This window comes from Typopeltis vanoorti, chromosome 22 (genome assembly GCF_054136105.1).
Source record: "Typopeltis vanoorti isolate ZY-2024b chromosome 22, IOZ_Tvanoo_1.0, whole genome shotgun sequence".
Taxonomy (NCBI): domain Eukaryota; kingdom Metazoa; phylum Arthropoda; class Arachnida; order Uropygi; family Thelyphonidae; genus Typopeltis; species Typopeltis vanoorti.
In genome coordinates this window covers 19,175,681-19,200,948 of record NC_143570.1, presented here as the reverse complement: position 1 = coordinate 19,200,948, position 25,268 = coordinate 19,175,681, and the positions used below count along the sequence as shown (strand labels likewise).

General features: G+C 36.7%; 1 protein-coding gene across 1 annotated transcript in view; it reads left to right on the top strand.

Moving 5' to 3' along the window:
* The window catches only part of LOC150094192 (exportin-4-like), a 541,216-nt gene that overhangs the window by 277,258 nt on the left and 238,690 nt on the right, over positions 1 to 25,268 (top strand). Inside the window, exon 11 of the mRNA XM_090412419.1 lies at positions 11,356 to 11,486. Coding sequence (XP_090268545.1) covers positions 11,356 to 11,486 — 131 coding nt within the window. The remainder of the gene's footprint in view (positions 1 to 11,355; positions 11,487 to 25,268) is intronic.

Genomic DNA, 25,268 nt, shown 5'->3' with positions numbered 1-25,268 from the left:
CTACTTTTCTCCATCTTTCCAGTTTAGTTCCCGCTTCTTCTCTTGAATCTGCACACAACAAGATGTCATCTGCACACAGCATTATCCAAGGTGCATCTTCTCTCACCTCCTCTGTTACCACCTCCATCACAATATTAAACAAACGGACTTAATGCTGTCCCTTGATGCAAGCCAACTGTTACTTGAAAACTTTCTGTCTGTCCCAGACAGGTCCGAACACTTGTCTTCACATTTCTGTACATTTCCCTCACCAACCTGACATATTTCTCCGGAACCTTCTTCTCCCTCAGACACCTCCAGACTTCTTGCCTTGGCACTCTATCATATGCTTTCTTCAGATCAATAAATGCCAAATGTAGCTCCCTTTGTTTCTCTCGATACTTTTCCATCATCTGCCATAACCCAAAGATAGCATCTGTTGTCGATCTACCAGTCATGAAGCCAAATTGTTCCTTTGCAATCTCCACCTCCTTCCTCAATCTACCATCAAGAACCCTTTCTAGGATTTTCATTGTGTGGGACATCAACTTTATTCCTCTGTAATTTTTACAGTCTTGTGCATCCCCTTTACCCTTGTAGATGGGGACAAGAGTGCTCTCCCTCTATTTCTTGGGTATATTTTCCTGTTGGCAAACTTCCATGAACAGGTCCCACAGCAGGTCAATTCCCTCTTCCCCCAGTGCCATCCACGCCTCCACTGGAATCTTGTTGGGGCCCACCGATTTTCCATTCCTCATCCTCTTCATAGCCTCCATCACTTCCACTCATATATAAAATTCCACTCATGTTATTCATAGTACCCATATATAAAAAGGGAAATAAAACTGAATGTGAGAATTACAGAGGCATTTCCCTTTTCTAGTCAATTTTCCATTCCTCATCCTCTTCATGGCCTCCGTCACTTCCACTCTACTGATGTTCTGCATCATCCCCTCAGAGAAGGCTGCCCATCTTCTCTGTGAGTCCTTGCATTTTCCTCATTCAAAAGTCCCTCAAAGTATATTTTCCATCTGTTTCTTATGTCCACATCCCTCCATAATACTCTTCCTTCGGCGTCTTTGATCTGCCTCACATGTTAGATGTCCTTTGCTGCTTTATTTCTACATTTCGCTAGTTGGTAAATTTTTCTCTGTCCTTCCTTTGTTTCTAATCGATCATACAGATCTTGATATGCCATGGCCTTCGCCTGTGCCTCAACTCTCTTGGCTTCTTGCTTTCTCTCTCTGTACACCTCTCTGTCTCTTCCACTCTTGACTCATCCCACTTCTGCTTTGCCTTCCTCTTAGCTGTCACTGCCACTTGTACATTATTATTCCACCACCATCCCTCCTTCTGCTCTCTAATCTTATCTGATCTAATCCAGATGTCTCACCAAGTACCTCGATTGCACAGCTCAGGATTACTTTTGAATTATGTTTCCACCAATCTTGTACACTTTCTAGTCCATCTGAAATCCAGAGGTTCTTATCTTCGATCTTATTTTAAAGTCTGCGCACAGCAGTCGGTGTTGCTGTGCTACTTGATCTGCTGGAACTACTTTACAATTTGTCACAACCTTAAGATGTTTTCTTCTAGTCAAAATGTAGTCAATTTGTGAACTGTTGTTACCACTCCTAAATGTTATCAAATGTTTTCCCTCTTGTAGAAAAACGAGTTCACAGTTGCCAGATCAAACACTACTGCAAAGTCCACAACCCTCTCTCCTTCCTGGCTCATCATTCCCACTCCGTGGCTACCATGCACCCTTTCACAGTCTCTATTCTGTCTCCCTATGTGTCCGTTCAAGTCTCCTTCGACATTCACCATCTCATTTTCTTCCAGTTCCCTCATTTCTTCATCTAACACGTTCCAGAACTCATCTTTCTCCTCTGCTGTACAACCAACTTGCAGGGCATATACACATAATACGACCACCCGCTCTTCTCCAGTGATCTATGGCAGTACTAAATGCAAAACATGTAAATTATAGCAGGGGTAAACTTCATGAAAAAATGGAAAAATTATCATTATCATCATGGGTGGATGACTTGAATCAGAAAAACATTCCTCTGATGCTATCTGTTATAACTGAGAAAGCAAAAACAATTTTTGAGGATCTTAAAAAGACAGTGGAGGTGAAGAAACATTTTTAGGGAGCAAAAGTTAGTTCATGAGATTTAAGTCTCGAAGTAAGTGCCATAGTTTCAAATTATGTGGTGAGGCGGCAAGTGCAGATGTTGCGGCAGCAGCTGCTTTTCTTAAAGAATTTCAAGACTGTGTAGAACAAAGAAGTTATCATCCTGATCTCATTTTTAATGTTGATGAGACAGGGCTCTACTGTGAAGAATTACCATCATGCACCTTCAGTTCCTGTGAAGAACGTTCTGCTTCAGGTTTTAATGCTGCAAAAGATCGACTTACGCTTTTGTTGGGAGCAAAGGTTAAACATTGGAACATTGAAGCTTAAACCAATGTTGGGGTACCTTTAACAGACACCACGTGCCTTTAAGGGTCTAAAAGCCATGCTGCCAGTCTATTGGAAATGGAACAAGAAAGCTTGGGTTACACAGGACGTTTTTATAGATTGGTACACAAATTATTTTTGTCCTACCGTACTTCTCTTCTGTAAAGAAAATGATTTGCCAGCCAAGGAATTGCTTCTCTTGGATAATGCCCCTGGACATTGTTATATTATTCTTTTTCTATATTTTCCCTTTTAGCCTTTTTTAAGGTTAGTCTATACTTAACTTGTTGTTCTCTTAAATCTTTCCCTTTTTTAAACAAACAAAATCTTTGGCTGCTCTTAAGTTTAATCACGTGTAGGATACTTAATGTGTAGGGCTTTGTCCTAGAATGAGACACGGCCATTAAACATATCTTCTGAGACAGTCCACCTGATAAGCATTGACAAATTTTTTTTTAATTGTGCCAGCCAATACCGAGGATAGATGAGACTCTTATCCAGGATGGCCCTCTCAGAGTGACTAAACTGCAATAAATATCTAACTTCTGTTCACTATATTCTTGCATGCAGTCGTGGTCTGCTTCATTAGATTATACACGTGGGTTCTTCCTGCTAGGTTCGATAATAATTTTATGAGTGGCTGTTTGAATTCATATACTAAACCAGATCAGGCAGGTACTAAATATGAAAGTCTTATTTCTAGGTAATCTGAATCAAATTTTAGTAAGATCTCTGGTTCATTACTACTAATGAAATACATGAACAAATTAGCTTGGACTACCTCTATATGTAACCTAACATCATCTAATCACAAGTTATTACACATTCTACACTCACGTGATCACCAGTTATATCACTTAACACAACACAATTAATTCATACAAATTAAATAGAGCCCTTCTAGGCAGTCAGTTCTTAAACAAAGATGGGTCTATGCCAAGTTGGAGACAGTTCCTAAAGTTCCATATAATAAGTCCACTACACAATGTTCTTTGGAAAACACACAATTCCCTAACCGTGAATATATAATACAAGAGTCTACATTACAGTCTCTGAAATGATACTCGTTCCTTTCTTCTTCCTTGTCTGGTCATCAAGGCTTCTTCTCAGTCGGCTGCTCGTCTGGTCACCTTCGACAACTGTACGGCCAGATTTTCAGCAGGAAGGGCAATATGGCTCAGGAGCTTAGCCAGAACGGACAGCATCTACTTGGTTTTTCCATCGCACGATATAGCATAGCTATCCTAGTCCAAGGAAATAGCTAGCCCTATTCCGTACGCTGCGGCAGACGACTCATACCTTCCACGGCCAGCCCAGAACTTCTCCGTAGGTGCAGACTGGACCAATGTCCGAGAGGTCAGAAAACAGGAACAAAAAAAGCCTCGAGTGGGGGTTGCTTGACCCTTTTGTTTTCATGCCCTTCCTGGCGTTTCTCATATATCGCGATGCCCACCAACGCTGTCACGTGGGTTTTCGTCATGGCATCCAGCTCTTTCCACTACATCTAAAAAAACACGCACATGCTTTTGGGCGTGTTTTCTTAGAAAGTGCTCTAGTTTCTCTTTCTCATACCCCCCCCGGCACACGTTACACTGGACGGTCAAAAGGTGACCCTTGGACTCTGGCTTACAGATTTTGCTATCTTATGACACATAGTAGGGCTCTTAAATTAATTCAATACTATAAATAATTTCTCTATCAGACCCTTATACATAACAGGTTAGGTCTTACAATTTTCTTTCATCTGTTATAAATTTCTTACTCCTATCTTAGTGTTATATACATATATATACATTTCCAGTTTATAGCCAACATACCACATTCTCTGCCTATTTTCAAAGAGAGTTGTTCCTGAATAAATAAAAATGGTAATTCTTTTTCTTGGTTTATTCAGGACATAACAACATCCTCAAAACCTTGCTGAAGTAAGAACATCATTGGATGTCAAGGTTGTTTACATGCCCCCAAACATAAGATCACTTTTGCAACCGAGGGAATTATATCAATCTTCAAAGCCTATTACCTCCGTATAACATTTATGGAAATGGTAAGAGTCTTGGACACTTCAGGAAAAACTATTAAAGACTATTGGCGGTCATTCGATATTTTGAGGGGCATAAAATCAAGGCAGCTTGGAACTGAGTGTCAGCAAAGTGTTTAAAAGGAGCATGGTACATAAATTCTGGAAAACTTCTTCCAGAATTTATGTACGACTTCGAGGAATTCGAGCAAGAGTAGAATGTTGTTGAAGACTTTACCAAGCTTGTATGAGAGGTGGGATTGGACGATATTACAGCTGAAGATGTGACAGTAGTCTTAGAGAGCCATGATAAACCAATTTCCAATGAAGAATTAGCCGAACAATAAGTCAACATCCAAAGGAGGAGAAAGAAAACGAAGAAGGTCCTCTAAGAGATATAAAAACGGCCGATTTACAGTGTATCCTTGCAAGCATAGAGACATTGACTGATGAACTCTGCGAAATGGACCACGATTAGGAACTGAGTGCAAATGTAAAAGGAATGTAATCACATCTATTCAAATTACACGGAACTCCTTAAAGAAAGAAAAAGAAAATCTAGGCAGTTAACACTGGATACTTTTTTCAAAAAAAATTGCTGGTGATCCGAAACCAGGAACCTCAACATAGAAATATGTAATATCTTTTCGAAGTTTCATATTTTTTGTATATAATTTTGGTTTCTTTTCGTTATTAATAATTTTATTTTAAGAAATATATGTATGTATTATCAAAGCTTTAAATATAATAATGTTACACATACTTCGTGTGCACATTTTTTGACTGCACAGAACATAACTTTGTACCTCCCATTAAAATTTGGGTTCGTTTTATGCCGATTCGATTTACGCCCGTTTTTTCAGGAACGGAAGTGAGGCCTGTATTTCTCTTTTTTTTTGGGTGACCTGCCTTTTCCTGCACAAACGTTTCTTATCCATGATTACTTTGTTCATAAAAAAAAAAAAATAAAAAAAAAAAATAAAAATCTGCTCTATCCCAAATTAGTCATATTGCTCATACATAATTCGGGCACCTAAAGCCTTGCTGAGATTGTCTGATACAGAAGAGAGCAGTCAAATTAATTGGTGATCCTTCTCTCAAATGTGTTCTATTCTGCTTAGGCATCCTCTATAGATACTTTCATGGGCAGTGCTCTGCTAAATTGACTATTGTCATTCCTTCTGAGGTCTGAGTTAGAAATAAAACACTTGATCAAATATTGTTCTAAGAAAGATTATGGGAGTGAACAGATGGCATCAATGTCAGTATCATATTAAAAATGAGGATATTAGGAAAGAACTTGACATTGTTAGTTAGCAGTTACCAGAGCTCATCTCAGGTGATATGATCACTACTGATGGGCCCAAAGTGAGAATTGTTGCAGGAATGACAGAAAAAAACGAGTGATTGCAGAAGTGAAAGAGTGCTACTGCAGGAATCACACAATTGGAAACAAGATAAGGTGTGTGAAAAATGAGATTAGACAAGAGTGCTAAAGAATAAAATGAAAGATGGTGTAGAAAAAGAGGTGGTAGATGACTCAAGAGTGGCTTTGCATGGAGATTCCATTATTGAAAGCAAGGTGGATGAGAGAGTGCACTTTTGTTTTCCAGGAGGGAGGATGAACAGAGTGATAGGTGTGCTTTGGATATGAGAAGTAAACATGCAATGCAGTTAGTGATGGTGGTAGGAATGAATGATATGGTTGGGCATAGAAGAATGTGAGATGGATATCAGGAGATTTTCAATACAGTGAAATATAACCATATTGTAGGAAGAGCAGTTGTGTTGCAAAGTATGAAAATAATTAGTTAACATGGAGCAAAAATCATGAATAGTATGCTTAGAAGAGCTGTGTGAAGAGAAAGGAGTGCAGTTTATTTTTATTTTTATTTTTTTTTGGAATGCATTTGAGGGCATATGGAATTGTGTAGATTTGGTGTGAATCTACTGGAGAGATCATTGTTAGAAGGAAGTGTAAAGAGCAATGTGAACAAGAATGGGATGACCTGAGATGTACAGGAGGAGTTGAGTCAGGGCAGATACATGTAATAAAAGATTATAAAGATAAGCCAGAAACAGGTGCAGAGAAATCAGATGAGGAGTAGAATGGGTAGGATTAGTTATAGACCAAGAAAGGAATTCTGTTTCATAACTTATTTTAATGCTATTGATAACACCACACTAAATATTTTATTAAAAAAAAAAGTTTATTAACTGGCCTATATTTTGCCAAATTTCAAATCATGTTCAGGGCACGAGTAACCTAGTTGTGAAGTTACTTCACACACAAACTTTGTTTGCTCACACTTCGATAAAGGATTAAACCAAGATTATAATTTCTTTGCATCTTTAATTTATAATATAACGAAGTGAAAACATTTTCAACATCTATCTCTAATCCAGAGTATTTTAATAATAAGATGGGACACCTTTTTACTACTTGTTTTTTTACTACAAATAGAAGAAAGAAATTTTAAGAGAAGAATACAGCAGCACTTAGTAGATTGTGTTTCAGCTATTCTTCAATAGACAGTTCACTAAATTCAGAAAAGAAAGGACTATCACTGAAAGGACTATCATTGATAATGAAGACATCCTCGACTCCTTTCAAAGCCACTAGATGGGCTTAACAGACCCATTACAGCATCTGAAGTTCCACAGCCTATAAAGAATGCCAGACAAGAAAATCCCCAGACCTTGATGGTCTAGGGATAGACCTTTACCATGAGGCCTGGGATTTTCTTCTTCCGATTCTAGTCATACCATTTAATTCTTTTCTTTCATCAGGACACATACCAAGTGAATTTGTAGCAAGCCATACTGTCCTCATTTCAAAACCTAATGGAGATCATACCTTGATCAGCAGCTGGAGACCTATGTTATATTCTTTCCAGCTGCGCCTTTGTTATAATCGTGTCTTTAGTTCTTTATGTTCTATCTTAAATCCTTCTCGTACTAAGCCTGTAATCTCTAACTTATCTCTCTGGGGCTGCTTCTCTATTTGGAACTCTGACAAAATTTATTTTATTTTAGCTGCGCCAGCCAGAGTCCTAGTACAGAAGAATTCTTGTACAAAGAAACTTTCCCAGAGTTTAAGTATTACCTAATCTTATTAAAGAATTAAGTGCCTATAGAAACTTCAACATTTCAGTCATGGTCTAAACTTTCTTTTATTTCCCCTTATTCACAGGTTCGAACTTTAGTGAGTGGTAATTTCAGTCTCATGCTCAGACAAACTCAGACTTACATAGAAAAAACATGTTTAATTATCAAAAATTCATACAATAAACTTTTACATATCAAGGTATGTCATATCAGAATTCTAATTCATTAGCTGAGCTATAAGGAACACATTAATTATCTAAACACTCTAATTTTACATCTCTAGATTAAGTAAGCACATATTTATCATGAAATAGTAATTCAAAATTCTAAATAAAACTTGCTAACAAAGGTCAATTCACATTCAACTAAGTGTTGCATACTCTAAGGCTCTCAGACTACTAGTCCAATATGATTAACATGTTACTGAGCACAAAAGTCACTTAAAAGTTCTCTTTCCTTTCAATTAGAAATCTGTTCTTCTCTTTTTGCCCCAATACTAATCGTTACAAGAATAAGGACTTCACTGTACGTTACCAATGTCCTGAGAGGATATCGCGCTTCTTTTCGTCCGTCCTTTGTATTCAGATGTCTTTCTGCTTTATCGAGTCGCGTCCACGTGGAGATTACGCTGATCGACGCAAATCGCCATTCCTTGCACTTTGCCGTATATACGCTCGTCTAGCTCGATATCATCATCTCGGCCGTCCTTTTTGAGGAACTTACTCCGCTGTTTCGCATCGGTAAACTTTTACCAATGGCCCTAGTTGGTGTCTGCCGTCAGCTCACGTATAGCATGCCCGACTCCTTCAGCTAGCAACCGGGAAGGAGAATACTTCCGGCGCCGTCGATCAGTCAGCGCTCTGCTTGTCCACACGAGAAAACAGGAACAGAAAAAACGGTGGGTTCAAACCTGAGTGAACTTGCTTTTTTATTCTTCTTTTTAGCGCCCTCTTTTCGTAATGAAGGATCTCTCCCTGTGCTCTCCTATTCGCCCCTACGCGATTGCATCACACTTCTGCTCCTTGAAGAGCGCTCATTTCGCCGAACAAGAGTTCAGCGCTCCTTCCATGAACGCTTCCATTGCACCGTGATGTCATCATAGGCAGTTAGCTAGCAACCTTTGAACCTTTGTTTGCACTTAGATTTACATTCTTATACAGTATAATTTAGACATCAATAATTTTAACAATATAATTCTATTTTGACATACAATTTTCTCCTCAACTTTACTTCTTTCTAAGGTAATTGTAACAGGTTTTCTTTTATATTTTTCTTAATTAACCAATAGTGCAAGCATTTCTAGCTCAGTCTTGTCTTGATAGAGTCATTGAGCCCAACATTGAAGAGTTGTTGGAATTATTTATAGGTATAGAAATGTGTTGCTATTCATTCTGTGTTATTTTTAGTTCTGACAGTGAAGTATCTGGTATCCTAATATTTTGGTAAGTGATGTTGTGGTACATATCTACCTAATTAGGTAAAGTATGACTGATGTGACTCAGCCTTCAAGTACACTGGATTCCATAAATTAAGGAATAAAGAGGAAAAATCATGATAACTTAAGGGGAAAAGGAAAAAACACACAAGTTATATTGTGGAAAAAAAAAAGTGACCTTGAATCTAGTTATCGTATACAAATGAGTGGCGCTGCCAGCAGCATATGCAAATGAATTATATATTTGGTTTAATCCTTTATCCAAGTGTAAGCAAACAAAGTTTGCACCTGAAATATTTTCAGGACTGGAGCAACTTGTGGTAAAGGTGGTATGAGTTCCGAGCACTTGCCCTAGTATCCCATAATGCAAAGCACATATCCTTATGAGTATGTATAATGCTATGCATTATGGAAAGTATCATTAACCAGACTGCTTTCGACCTTTATTGAGATCTCGTCAGTGGGAGCTAGACCCAGAGGTGGTGATACTGAGGTGGAAGTAATGCAAAAGTCATATCACCATATATGGTGATGTTTGGTGGTAACTGGTATATGGTGATATGACTTTTGCATTACTTGTACCTCAGTATCACCACCTCTGGGTCTAGCTCCCACTGACGTGACCTCAATAAAGGTCAAAAGTGGTCTGGGTAGTGATCCTTTCCATAATGCATAGCATTATACATACCCATAAGGATATGCGCTTTGCATTATGGGGTAAACTAAGGCAAGTGATCAGAACTTATATTACCTCTACCACAAGTTGCCCCAGTTTTGAAAATATTTCAGGTGCAAACTTTGTTTGCTTACACTTGGATAAAGGGTTAAACCAAATATGTAATTAGTAGCATAGCCAAGTGAAAAAACTTCCATCATCATATGCAAATCAGTATTGGCATAAAAGTAGCTGTTTTTTTTTGGGGGGGGGGGGGTTCCATTTTGTGTCTGGAGTGAGAACAAGACATTTCATAATAGTAAAATTCTTGAATTTTACTATTATGAATTTTACTATTATGGCTGTAAGATGTCATTTAACTGAGGAATTCAGGTGGTGAGCCATCATAAGACTAGAGGCAGGCCAAAGTCATACACAGGTAGCTGGATGTTGCATGTGAGTCATTCCTTACTTCACAGACTGGAACCAATTCCAGCAGTCTACCCTAAATTAGATATAATCTGACCTCACTTTGGCTACAGGAAGATTGTTATCTGCTTCCACTATATGCAGAAGGCTTGATGAAGTTGGAGGCAACCAGTATGACTGATGTGAATTGGCCTTCAAGTACACTGGATTCCATAAATTAAGGAATAAAGAGGAAAAATCACGATAACTTAAGGGGAAAAGGAAAAAAACACACAAAAGTTATATCGTGCCTGCATGCTCTGATCCCTATACCACAGGAGAGAACATTTGAAATAGGCCAAGCTTCATCTCAACTGGACCCAAAGCAATACCAGGCATGCTCCAGTCTGGAGAAAACCAGGGTCACTTTATCATCCCTTTCATCCGTGAAAGGGACACTTATGGTGGAGGTAGTGTGATGGTTTAGGGAGGTATCTTGTTGGGTGGATGCACTGACCTGTATATGCTTCATAGCAGAAGCATGAACGCTGCAACTTATAGAGATGAGGTCCTGGACTGCTATGTTTGTCTGTATGTGGGTATAATAGAAGAGACATTTATCCTATCAGATGATAATGCTCATCCTTATTGAGTGAAGCTCATCGACCAATATCTTCAACAAGAGACTTTAGTTTATATGGACTGGCCAGCCAGGTCTCCTGACCTTAATCCTATTGAGCATGTCTGGGATACTTTAGTAGGCTTGATGCTGCTCTAACCCCCCCCCCCCCCAAAAATAAAAAAAAAACCAAGGAATTTAGGAGAGGGGTAATTACATTCCATATTAAGACATTTTGGCAATCTCAGTTTGACCTCGTTTTTGATCATTGCCTTCATCTACCTATTTGTTACTGAATTAAACTATTTATTTACAATTTTTGTGGGTAATTCTTTCACATCTCATATGTCATTTCACTGAATTGCATAAAAATTCACCATAGTTATTGAACTATCATGATTTTGCTCTTTGTTCTTTAAATTATGGAAACCACTGCATTAACTTTACTGAGTTCAGAAGTATATATTGCTTAATAAAAACAAAATGTTGTATAAAGAAGACTAAGTTTTCTATTCATTCACTCATTACCATTTTGATCCCTGCAGTGATCAACCAGTCAGCAAGCCACAGTTGCATATCCCTAAAAATAATGTATATATTTATTTTAAAGAAATTATTTAAAATAGTTGCTCATTAAGCCATTAATCATGTGCACTATTGGTTTTAGAATGTTGAGCAGGTTGGTGAAGAAATTGATGAAACAGAAGATGATGATCGATCGAAATTTAAAGATCAACTTTCTGTGATTGGATTATTAGGAAGACAAGCTGTGGACCATTGTGTACCAGTTTTAGTTCGGTTGGTTTTTAGTTTAATTGCTTTGTTACTTGAATTGTTAGCAGAGCAATATAGATGTTTTATTTCAGAAACTTTAATATTATTAGACATTAATATTACTAGTAAAAATTGCCACAGTATTAGCAACTTTTAAGCTTATGTTTACTGTTGTAGTGAATATTAGCATCAGACCAGCAACACACAGAAGAATTCTGGATGTATAACAAAATAATGGAAATTTGATAATCTACCAACCTGGATACAAGATTTTTCCTCCAATCTGAATTGATCTCTCCTCACCTAATGCTATCAGTTTTTTCTTCATCAGCTCTGTTTCAGCATACAGTGTGCCCGTTAAGTAATGAGATTGATATTTTACAGGACAGCCCTTTGAATAGATGTTGAAAGTTTTCCACTCGGTTATACTATAAATTAAAGATGCCAAGAAATTATACTCTTGGTTTAATTCTTTATTAAATGCAAGCAAACAACATTCACATGTGAAATAACTTCATGATTGGGCATTGTATATAGAGGCTGATGACTTCTTATCACTTGCCTTAGTATCCCATAATGCAAAGCACATTATTTGCTTACACTTGGATAAAGGATTAAACCAAGAATATAATTTCTTGGCATCTTTAATTTCTAGAATAACCAAGTGGAAAAACTTTAAATATCTGTGTTTAATCCAGAGTATTTTAATAATAAGGTGTGACACCTTTTTGCTAATTGTATATGGAAATATAACTTCTGCTTTTCCTTCAACCTTGGTATCAGTTCTGGGTCTGGCTCCCACTGATGAGACCACAATATCAGTTCTGGTCTGGCTCCTACTGACGAGATCTTGGTTTTCGGCAAGATAAGTACTTTGGTTTTCTTTCGTTTGTTTTTCACTTTAATTTATTTTACTGGTGCTAGTTGGTGGTTTTGTCCCCACTAGCACTAGTTTCTTTTAATAAATATTGGGATTGCTGGTAGTGCAGTTAGTATCTGCATTACGGGATTACTTTTAACGGTATCACAGCCGCCATTTATAGTAGCTCAAACATACATTTGCTGGTGGTGTAGAATTAATTCTGTATCAGGGGATTATTTTATTCTCAGTCTTACGACTGAAAGTTTTTTTTCTTCCAATTAAATGCAGAGGATATATAGTCATTTTCCTACTTGAGATAATGATACCAATTCCTCCAAGGGTGCAAACTCTAGGAATTGAAATTCCCTGATGTGAAGAAGCAAGATGGGTAACTAAGGTTTTAAAAGAGATAGTCGGTGCAAACAAGATTTATTCTTTCACCCCTTACGGCAGAGGGAAATATTTAATTGTAGTTAAAGATGTGGAAACAAGGGACAAACTATTACAGGGTTTTACTTTCGAATGCAGCACAGTTATTCCTGTAATGGTCGGGAGTCAGGTAAAAACAGTAAAAATCGAAAGATTTCCGATGGAATATATAGAGAATAGTAATGAAATTCTTATAGAGACATTTTCGAAATGGGGTAAAAATTAATAACATACAAAAGGGTTTGTCAAGTGAAGATCCAAATTGGTTTTCTGGTGATATCACCTTTACAATGGATATGAAGACGCCAGTACCAATTTTGTCAACATCAGTACAACCCGAGTTATGGTAAACTATCCCGGAGTACAATGTCAATGCCTGCGTTGCATTTCATATGATCACTTAGGTGGTAACTGTCCCAAATCTAAATGTTTCCATTACATGGAGATCTGACATATCACTAATCAGTGCCTCAAACTCTGTTAGAAATGCGAAATTCTGAACATCACGTTAGCACCTGTCCTTTTAGAACTTTCACAGAAAGAGTGGGAGCTCCTGTAGAGCCAATTGGAATACCATATATATATCAGAGAGGCATAATGAAGAGTTCCCGGATCTTCCAATTCAGTCTACTAAAACGGCGCTTTTAAGCAAACTACACTTGGTAAAATCGCAAAAAGTGTGCAACCAAATCAGTTAGAAATTAGCCCCAAAATTCCAGATCTGCAGGAGCAACCTTTTTCAGTCAAATACTGATGGAATCAGTTGAAATGACCAATAATGAACCTAAAACAACAACTGAACAGGTATAAAAGCATTCAACTGTTTCTACAAGGAGAAACTGGAGAAGAAACAGAAAAGCAAGAAAGACAACTGAAAGAACTTAATATGCAGACATCATCAAAAAGGATAGACGAATTAATAAAAAAAATTGAAGATAAACAAAAAAATTAAAAAAAAGAACTACAACTAAAAGAAAAAGAAGTAATAAAAAATGTTATAAAATATGAGCAATTTGCTCATATTTTATAACAGTGTTATGGCCGAGTTGGATAAAGGGAATGGATATGTTATGATAATGTTGTATTTTTCTAAGGCTGGAGAATATGAGGTTGGAATGTAAACTCTTGACTTGGATCAGGGATGGTTGACAGACAGATATCAAAAAGTGGTATAAATTAGGTGTGAATCTGCCAGATTTAAGGTGACTAATGGTGTACCTCAGGGTTCAGTCCTTGGGTCATTATTGTTCAATCTATACATTAATGATCAAACAGGGTCTAACATCAGAGGTGTATTTGTTTGCTAATGATGTGGAGATAGGTGGTGGGGGGGGTAATCAGGGGTGCTATTGATATTCATCACTTACAAAATGATTTGAATAGGCTGGAAATTTGGGCAAACAAAATGGCTCTCGGTTTAATGTTAGTAAGTGTAAAGTTATGCACTTTGGCATGATTACATTTTCAGCAGCATTTTATATTAGCAGGGTTATGCTACAAGAAACTGGGGAGGCATATTGGTGATCTTGCATATTGGTGGATAGGAATTTGAAGTTCAAAGGTCACATAGCAAAAGTTGCAAATACAACTCAGAGGATAATTGCAATGTTAAAGCGAACCTTGACATGTAAGGATAAGGAAATCATTTTGCCTCTTTATAAGACTTTGATAAGATTACACCTGAATTATTGTATGCAGATTTGGTCTCCTGGATTCCAAGAGGTCAAAGAAACTGTGGAAAGGGTGCAAAGAAAAGTTACATAGATTATATCTGGATTATGGGATTTAGATTATGAGGAAAGATTGTGAGTATGTGGATTGCAGACTCAGGTTAACAGGAGAAAGAGGTGGTGATATGATAGGGGTCTACAAACTTTTGAATGGGTATTATTGGATAGTTTCTGATTAAAGGTTTCATTATATGGAAAGTGGGGAGAGAATATGGGGATGTCCATGGACATTAAGTTTGTTCATAGTCAAGAAATGGGTAAGAGCTTTTTTTTTTTTTTTTTCTCACAGAGCAGTGAGTGAATGGAATAGCTTGCCTTTAGGGGTAGTGAGTGCATCTGGTATGAATGAATTTAAGGGAAGGTATGATAGCTGGTTTGGGTGATTTATACCCTCCCTCGATGAGCCCATGACTCATCATAGAAACATTAACATAGAGATAGAACTGGAAATACAGAAACAAGTAGAAGAAAGAAATTTTAAAATAAGAATACAGTAGCAGCACTTAGCAGATAACCCTTCAGCTGCATTCTTCAATAGACAATTCACTAAATTCATGGTGAAGACATGTTCACCACTCAAGATATCCTTGATTTCTTTCAAAAACACTACAAAAATCTATTTGAAGACAATAGTACTGTTGGAGATTATAATTCTTGGAACATTAATGGCTTTTCTATTCGTATCCAAGATGGGCTTTACAGACCCATCAGCATATGAAGTTACCACAGCCTATATAGAATGCCAGAGAAGGAAATCCCCAGGACCTGATGGTCTAGGGATAGAACTTTACCACGATGCCTGGGATTTTATTCTTCCCGTACTAGTATTTAATTATTTCTCTCGTCAGGACACATAACAAGTGAATTTGTAGCAAGCCATACAATTCTCATTTCAAAACCTAATTCCAGTTGACCTTACTCAAGCATTTGATAATGTCGGGCATCCCTTTCTGTTCCACATCCTCCAGGAAATTGGTGTGGGTAAAAATCTGCCATCTATTATCAAAGGAGCCTATGCCAATGGGTTCCTGTCAGACCCGGTTAAAATTTGAAAAGGGGTCAAGCAAGGCTGCCCTCTTAGTCCATTGCTCTTTGCTTTGGTTCTTGAGCATTTCTTACAGGAATTCAACAATACTCATGCTGTGTGAGGATTAACAGTTCCTTCAACTATGCCGATGATGTAGTGGGCACTTTGAAGGATAATGATTCCACATATATCTTTTTTTTTTGGTGTTTTGGAAAAATTTAGGAAGATCAGTGGATAAACTACTAATTCAGATAAGACAAAATTAAAAGTTTCTGGAAAGTGGGATCTTGGAGGCATTCCTTTTGGACTAACCCCTAAGAGAGAACCCCTCATTATACTTGGAATTCCCTTCTTCATTTATCCAATATTACCAAGTCAAGAACTTATATACGAGGGCTGTTCAATAAGTAATAAGACTAATATTACTGTTGCAAAACCACTCATCACAATATTATTTTCTATGGAATAAAGAAATGTTGCTGTCTGTATTAACGAAAGAGGTTGATAGATGGCGTATACGGGCTGATGTGCCAGAGTGTCACGTGACCAAACGCAAGCTTGTTTCGATGAGCTGCGATCAGTCGTCGAAATGGAAGTGTCCTTGGAACAGCTCTATGTGATTAAATTTTGTGTGCATTTGCAAAAATCGGCATCGGACACTTTTAACGTGATATGCGAAGCTTTCCACGATGAAGCAATGTCGAGGGCAAGTGTTTTTCGCTGGCATAAAACTTTTAAGGAAGGAAGGCAAAATGTGGAAGATCTTGAACGTGAGGGGAAGACCTTCAACATCCATCACAGAGACAATGATCAACACAGCAGCGATTATCATCAAGGAGGATCGCAGAATTACAGTATGCCAGCTGCATGTTGTCCTGAATATTTCTGTGGGAAATGTTCACTCAATCATAGCTGAACATTTGGGACTGAAACGTGTTTGTGGCCAATGGATTCCCAAACTCTTGACACCGGAGCAAATGCAGCATCGAGTGGATGTGTGCACAGAATGGAAAGAAAGACTGGAACAAGAAGGCGACAACTTCTTAAAACGCATCATTACAGCAGATGAAGCTTGGTTGTATCACTATGACCTTACAATGAAACAACAAAGCAGTGAATGGAAGCATCCGTCTTTGCCTACCCCCCCAAGAAAGCAAAAACTGTAAAATCGGCTGGTAAAGTTATGACCATAATGTTTTTTGACTACGAAGGCATTGTTTACCAACACGCTGTAGAACCCGGGAATACTGTAAATGGCTCATGCTATGCAGATGTTTTACGGACAATGGTACAGCACGTCAAAAGGAAGCGTCCATTGCTGAAGAATGGCTTCTTATTGCACCACGATAATGCAAGGCCACATATTGCTGGTTGTATAGTGGACTTTTTGCAGAAGAACAATATAAATATCCTACCACACCCTCCATACAGTCCTGATCTCGCACTGTGCGGTTTCTGGCTGTTTCTTTAGCTGTTTCCTCAGCTAAAGAAATCACTAAGAGGCCGCCATTTCGAAAGCAACAAAGCATGTGTAAAAGCTGCAGAGGTGGTTTTGAAAGAACTCTCAAAAAACAGACTTTCACATGTGTTTAAGAAGTGGACGCAACGTTGGGACAAATGCATTGCGTCTCATGGTAGTTACTTCGAAAAAGACCATGTAAATGTGACGATTAAAGGTAATCTGTTTTCTGTATAAATATAGTCATAACTTATTGAACAGCCTCCGTACAAGAACTTTGACATCTTAGAAGACTGGAAAATAGGGACTTTCCTTTACCTCTAAAGCCATAGTACTCAAAACCATAATCTTTCCTGCTCAGTTCTACATAATAAATATTACAGACATCACAGAAGCTGAAGAAAAGCAATTATTTAGTAAGCCTGTGCAGTTTTTTTGGTCTAGCGGATAACAAGAACTCAAAAAGTAATTTCTTCAACTATCAAAGAAGCATGGAGGATTTGGGCTTCAAGGTCTTAAAATTCTGCTCTTTAAGATATACAGCTTCAAAAATCCATAAAATATTGCAGAGCAATCACACGTGCACAACTTCTCCAGTACCATCTGGGTTGTCATCTTCCCCGTTTGGAGTAAATGATTATAAAGGTCCAAAAGCTGAGATTATTCCCGAATACTACAACACTCTTTGCTTAACTCTAAGACTACTAAAACACTCTGGCATTGACATTCTTTCCATTAAAAAAAAGTAAAATTTGGTATAAAGAAATCTTTAATCTCTTTCGCCGCAAACTTGCACAGTTGGGTACTGACAACAACACATTTTTTCATAACTTATTGACGTTCCAAGCATGTCCTAGCAGGAGGGATCTTGCTCAGAGTATTGCATATGGCTGCCTTCCAGTCAATACCATCAAATGGAGGTACTTTAACATTGGAGATCCAGTCTGAGACATCTGTTACCGATTGGAAACAGTCGAACATGCATTCTACAGCTGCCCTCTTGCCCTGTGTATTTGGAATAGATTATGTAATGTGTTGGGCATTTCATTACTTACAACAGAACAGGTTATTTTTTTTGCAGTACCGACCACCTGTCAGCAATAGGAAGGGAATTTTGATTTTTATAATTAATAAATTAAAATACCATTTAGAAGAAAGAAATGTAAAAATAGCAGTAATTACAGAATCTAAAAAAAGTAGAGAGGAACAGACGAAACTGAAAATTACATCTATTTATACAGTGGGGTAAAAGCAGATGAGAGAGCTAAATCTGGTGTAATGATATTTCTACATAAATATCTTAGAAACAATATAATCCATTACAACTTTTGGAGCGATAGAATAATAGAAATGAGAATTAAAATAGACGGAGGCTATATGACAGTAATCAGGATTCTCTAAAACAAGAATTGGAAATAATCAAAAACACAGCCACTCTAAATGGATACAATCTCAAAACAACTCAAAAAATCATCAGCAACTTCTCTACACATGAACATAGACAAGAACAAGCCCATAGGATTTCCATACCTTATATCAAAGGCATCTCCAAATGGCCCTCGAAAATTATGTAGAAATACAATCTTACTGCCACCTACAAACCCATCAGCCAGAACCACAACCTGTTACCTTCGCCCAAAGACAAACTTTCACCTATGCTACTACCTGGTGTATACGATGTTCCATGCTCCTGTAAACTCTCTTATTATAGACAGGCAGGCAGATCAGTTTTTAAATGCATTTTGGGACATCAAGACCATATCCGCCTCATCAAACAGCAACAATCAGGCCTTGCTCAACACGGAGTTGAAAACCCAAAACCACAAGATCCACTGGGAAAAGACAAAACTCCTACACAGATCTTCATATAAATACGAACGCTTATATAAAGAAAGTACTGAAGCTCTACTTCACAGACCAAATCTAAACTGCAATGATGTTCTTTCCATCCCTAAAGTATTGGAAATTGTCATACAAAATTATGTAAAAATAACTTAATTGTAATTTAATTTAAATTTAATTTAATTCAATTTAATCTAATTTAAGTTTAGGCTGCAACACGCCACTGCACTCAATTTGGATTCCATTGTATGTACGCATCCTATCCTTTGTGTCATTCCTAGTATTGTTCTACTGTACTGATGATGTCCTGAGATACCTAGGACGAAATATTTACATAATAAAAAAACCTACTACTGTGGTTCACGTGTGTTAATTTTAGTCATGAATTCTGCACAGATTTCTCTATATAATCAACACAAGAAGCATTATTGATTACATAATCAGCAATATCAAAATGTCAGAAATGATAATAGATACAAGAGTATACAGAGGATCTGAAATAGAATCAGATCATTACCTTTTAATTGGAAAAATAAAATGGGAACCAAGATGGAAAACAACAAAAAAAACAAGGAAAATAGAAATTTTGAATCCTTCAAAGTTAGACTTTTGGACGACAATAGTATACCAAAAAAGAATAAAGAACTGGATGACAAGTATAAAACAAAATCAGAACATAGAAGAAGAATGGTCAAACCTAAAAACCATAATGACAAAAGCTGCAAAAGAAAGTTTAGGAACAAAGAAAAAGAGGCCTTAGGGACTGGGATGATGAAATTAAATGCATTATTGAAGAAAAGAAAAAAGCATATAAAAACTGGCTCAACCTAAAAACAATAGAATCAAAAATCGAATACAGCAGAAAAAAAGCAATAGCAAAAGCAGCATGCAGGAGAATAAACAGAAACAGATGGAACAATTTTGTAACAAAATTAGAGAGAGACTGTATGCTCAAAAGACCTAATGCATATAAAATCCTCAAAGATCTAAGCAGTGAAACTAGAGAAAAAACATATGTTAATACCATTAAAATAGAAATGTGGCAAAATTACTACCAAGATCTATGGTATGATGAAAACATTCAAAACAGAAAACTACCCTTTGTAAACATCTTGGATAACTTGGAAAACATCACTCTAGAAGAATTAACAGAACCATTAACCCAAAGCAAAACAGGAAAGGCTTCAGGAGAAGACAATATAAACTTGGAACTTATCAAATATGCAGGACTTGAATTCACACTCAGGTTACTTAACTTTTATAATATGATCTGGAAAGAAGGAAAATGCCCACCAGATTGGACCAAAGCAATAGTTATCCCCATCTACAAAAAAGGATAGAAATCTGATTGTAACAATTATCATGGAATCAGCTTACTTAGTACCTGTTATAAAGCATATGCAAAAATCTTAGCATATAGACTTAAACGTATAGTAGATCCAAAATTAATAGAAGAACAAAATGGATTCAGAAAAGGCAGGTCTTGCATAGACTCTGCATTTACGTTAAAATTATTAATTGAAAAACACAGAGAAATGAACATAGAAACACACATAGCTTTTATAGATTACACCAAATCATTTGATAAAATTATCAGAGAAAAACTATGGGAAATCCTAGAAGAATACGAAATACCATACCAACTCTTTAGAGCCTTATATAATATATATCAAGATAATAAAATATCTGTGCCGTACAATAATTCAACATCAAGCTGGAAACCAATAAATCGAGGAGTACGTTAGGGTTGCCCTCTCTCACCAATATACATAAACCGTAACACCAGATTAGCTTCTTTTTGCCAATGACCAAATAATCCTTGGAAACAACGAAGATGAACTAAAAAAATCATTATGCAGTCTAAATAATCTGATAAAAACATATGGTATGGGAATATCAACAGACAAAACAAAAGTCATGGCCTTTAAAAGTGCTAATCCAATAAGAAGCCAAATAGAAATAGACAACAAAATAATAGAGCAAGTCAATACATTCAAATATTTAGGTTGCACAATGTCATATGAAAATGAAGCTGATATAGAATCAAAAATATCAAATCTTTTAAAAGTAACAGGCATTATAAATAAAATTTTTAAACCCAATTATGTACAAAAACACACACGAATAAGACTCTACAATACAGTAACTAAATCAACCTTACTTTATGGCAGTGAGATATGGACCAATGGCAGCCCATGAAGTTTTAAGTGGGGGTGTTGCCTATACAAAATAATTTTTAAAAAAAATTATTTTTTTCTTGATTAGTAACCAATTTATTAATAAATAAATCTACAGATTTATATATTAATAAATTGGTTTCGGCAGCCCCCCCTCCCTTAAAACTTCACGGGCCGCCACTGATATGGACAATAAAAAAAGCAGATGAAAGAAGAATTGAATCATCCAAACTGAAATTTCCGAATTGAAAATGAAAAGCAGCAAAATCAGAAAAAAACTTGGAATTACAACCTTCCTAAATGAAACAGTTATTTGCTATAGAGAAAAATGGAAAGAACACATACTGAGAATGAATAGAAGCAGAATACCTAAACAAATTCTAAATTGCCACCCAAAAGGTACTCGATGCAGAGGAAGACCCTTCAAAAGATGGAATTGAGTCCAGAACAGGCCACTTGGCCTATAAGCCTGGAAAGGAAGAAGAAGAAATACCATTTATGGACGTTTAGAAAGAAACATGGATTTGAAAATCGGCAATATGACATCCAAATGCTTTATGATATTGTGCTGTCTGACCACAGATGCAAGACTCTTCGACACTATTGCGAATGGCAGAAGGCTAATCCATTCCAATAATAGGGTAATTACTGCGTTTCTTGGGATAAGTGTTTATTATTACACATCGGAAAATTGCCTTTCTTTTATGAAAATTCTAGTTTTTAAAGTGAACTATTTTTCTTGTAGAAAATTTGGAAAATTTTATGCATAAAGCATGATTTTGCATCAGTGATGAATTTCTACATTGCCTTGTTTCTTCAACATGAATTGACTCTTCTTGGCGCCCACAGATGCAGCCAGGGATCTGGCATCTGTGGTCGGTGGTATTGTGGAAATTTTATCGTTCAATCAAACGAGTTTTGTATTTATAAAGAAGCTTCTAGGAGATATCAAATTTTTGACTAGATGGTGTAGACCAGTGCTTCCCAAACTTCTGGATGTCAGGGCCCCCTTTGGAAAAATTAAAATATTTCACGGCTCCTCCTTGAAAAAAAAGCGTAATATAGACATACAGGGTGTTCGGGATAAATTTGACAGTTTCGTAAGGAAAAAGAAAATCTTCTTTGTATCTATTAAATTTAATGAATTGACAAAAAAACATTACAGGCAGAGTTAATTACAATACTATCAACAAGATTTACTCAAAATAACCACCATTAGCATCGATCACAGCTTCAATTCTGCTTCGGAACCTCGAACAAGCTGATGCTACAGTCTCCCTGGGAAGGGCCGCAAAAACTGTTTTAATTTTATCCATTAACTGGGCTTTTGTATTACTGGAAGTGCGATTGGTGTCTTTTTCAACTGCGCCCCATACAAAATAATCCATGGGGTTAAGGTCTGGGGAGTTTGGAGGCCAAACATTTGGACTGGTGAAGTCGTAGAAATTTTCAGACAACCATTTTTGACTTTTCCCAGAGGTGTGGCAAGGGGCCGAATCCTGCTGCCATACATACGGCCTACCATTGGCTACCCTTGTTATCCAGGACTTGACTACAGTTAGCAACTCCACGAACAAAGCCCGAATTCCAATGCCAGGGTTCTTCAACACCTGTTCCTGCAGATTTGCGAGGAATTCTGCTGTACGAACGCAATCAGATCGTCTGCTAGGGATCTTTCTTCTTGCTACATCCTCGTAGTCACCATTGCAAGTCTCTAGTTCATGCCTGATTGTTTTTACTGTATTCAGGGAGCATTGGGCAGCAGTCGTAATATCCTTATTTTGATGGCGGGCACGAATCATCATGATACAAGTTATTCTCTTCCATGATTCAGGTGGGTTCCAGCTATCCATCCTTTCTGACATCTTGTATATGAATGAAGAAGGGTCCAAACTTTTAAATGAAGAGAAGTGTGTGTTAATACATGTAACTTACGGAAAAATATAATTAATTATAAATATGTCAAATTTATCCCGAACACCCTGTATATTATTATAATATTTATTGTATTTATATTCAATACAAAACATACACAGCAAATATTGCAAAACTCAAATGCAAACATTACATTTTTAGCATCTGACATACACATTTGACATGGCACATTATCTCATATTTTTATATAGATAGATATATTATTATATATTTGCAGTACAAGCACATGAAACGTAAAATGATTAGTAAAAAAGAAAGAATTAAAAACATAAAAGAAGTTTAATAACAATTTAATGTGATGGATGTGTTTCAATACTGCTACAGAAAAAAGCCAGTATCAGGTGAAATATTTGAAACTGCAATTCTTAGATTTCTGCTTTGAAATGAAACTTATATGAATAAGCATATATTTACTAATATTCATTAAGTGCTGAAATACGCAGGAAGCAAAATTTGTGAATCCACATCAATGTGTGATTTTTTTTTTCCCATTAAAATATAATAAATAACAAAAAATGAAATACATTTTTTTTTTTTAAAAATCCACTTAGTCCAAACATTTTCAGTTTGTTTTCATTATTTCATGGGCCCCTCAACAAAACCTGCGGCCCACAGTTTGGGAAGTGCTGGTGTAGACCACCCACATTATGCAATATTCACTAGGGGTGGGAGATAAATTTCTGTCTATTCTTTCTATGAGAGGTTTTTTAAATAGTTCTGTCCTCTTAATTCAATGTGGTCTTATAGTCAATTGCAGTGATGACTGGTGAGCAATCCCGGGCAGAGAATTCCAACTCAAGGCAGTTAACTCAGATAAGGCTAACTACCTGGGTATCAGTCATCTTTGAGCTTTAGTTTCAGTTTGTCTTTTGGCCGTTCATCTATATGAGATTCGTGAAAAAGGAAAACTTGATAGCCTTTGGCTATATGGTGATACAAAAGAAGCTAAAGCCTATTTTCTATCTCTCATATCTATCTATCTCCTTTTCTTTCTTTCTTCTAATACTATCAGGCTCTCTTGTGCCCCTGTATTAACTACAATAGGCCTATGATGAGCGCCCTGTTACTTTTTCACCTCAATAAAGGTCGAAAGCGATCTGGGTAACGACCCTTCCCATAATTGAAAGCATTATACATGTCCATAAGGATATGTGATTTGCATTATGGGATACTAAGGCAAGCGATGTGAAGTCATTAGCTCTCTATACAAGTTGCCCAGTCATGAAGTTATTCCTGAACCCAACCATCAGATCAAATAGCTTTGACTTTTAAAGGCATCTTTGGGATACATTTAACCTGATCAGGAGAGAATATGGAATGCAAACAGATCCTCTATAAGTGTAAATGAACTGTGAGGTTCCATATTATGTCACTTCATTTCAGACTGTTGAAAAAATTAATAGTAACTGTCTGATATTCTCTTATCTTGGAACTTATATTGATTTTGTTAAGTTAAACTTGAAGCTAAGGTGAATTCAGAATCTACAATTAAGCTCTGACTTACTTTTTTTTTTTTTTTTTTTTCATAATCATTTCACCATTTTATTCCTTTATCACTTTCTGTATGTCCATCATTAAATAAATAATATTCTATTGACACTTTTCCTAGATATTTGTCAACTGAAGCTGAATTAGACAATCTCATTGAGGGGACAGAGATTTATCTCATTTCTCCTTTTGTAACTAAAGAAATCTGGCTCATGACAACAAAGGTTTCATGGTCTGTTAATTTAGCTACTGAAAGCCAAGCAATTTGTAATCACCTGAAATTGTTGGCCGTTTTGAGGAAATTTAAGAGCAAAACTATCTTGCATTGCTTGTGTTTTGCATTTATTTTAATTTCCACATATGACAGTCTGATTGTTTGATAGTAGTTTGATAGTGCAGTACCGAATAGATTTCAAAAATATGGGTGGAAGACATGAACAGAAAACATGTGCCAATTGATGACAACATGTTACACCAGAAAGCATTGAGCAAATATGAAAACTTTATCAAGGAGTCCCCTGAAATGAGATATCAAGCCATTTACTGCAAGTAACAGATGGTTACATAGATTCAGGAATAGGTTTGAACTGAAAAATATAAAAATTACTGGAGAGGCTACATCTGCCAATGAAGAAGCTGCTGCCACATATCTGCCAGAGTTGAAGTCTTCAATTGCAATGAACTTGGGTCTTCTGGAAGAAGATTCCTAGTGGAACTTGCATTCATAAAACATGGAAGGACAGATTAACTTTGTTACTACTCTATTAAATTTTATAAAAATGTCCGTCTGGGTAGAGCAATGCCATAGTTGCTTACACACTGTTGTGAAATATGCATTAAAATAAATAATTTTTGAT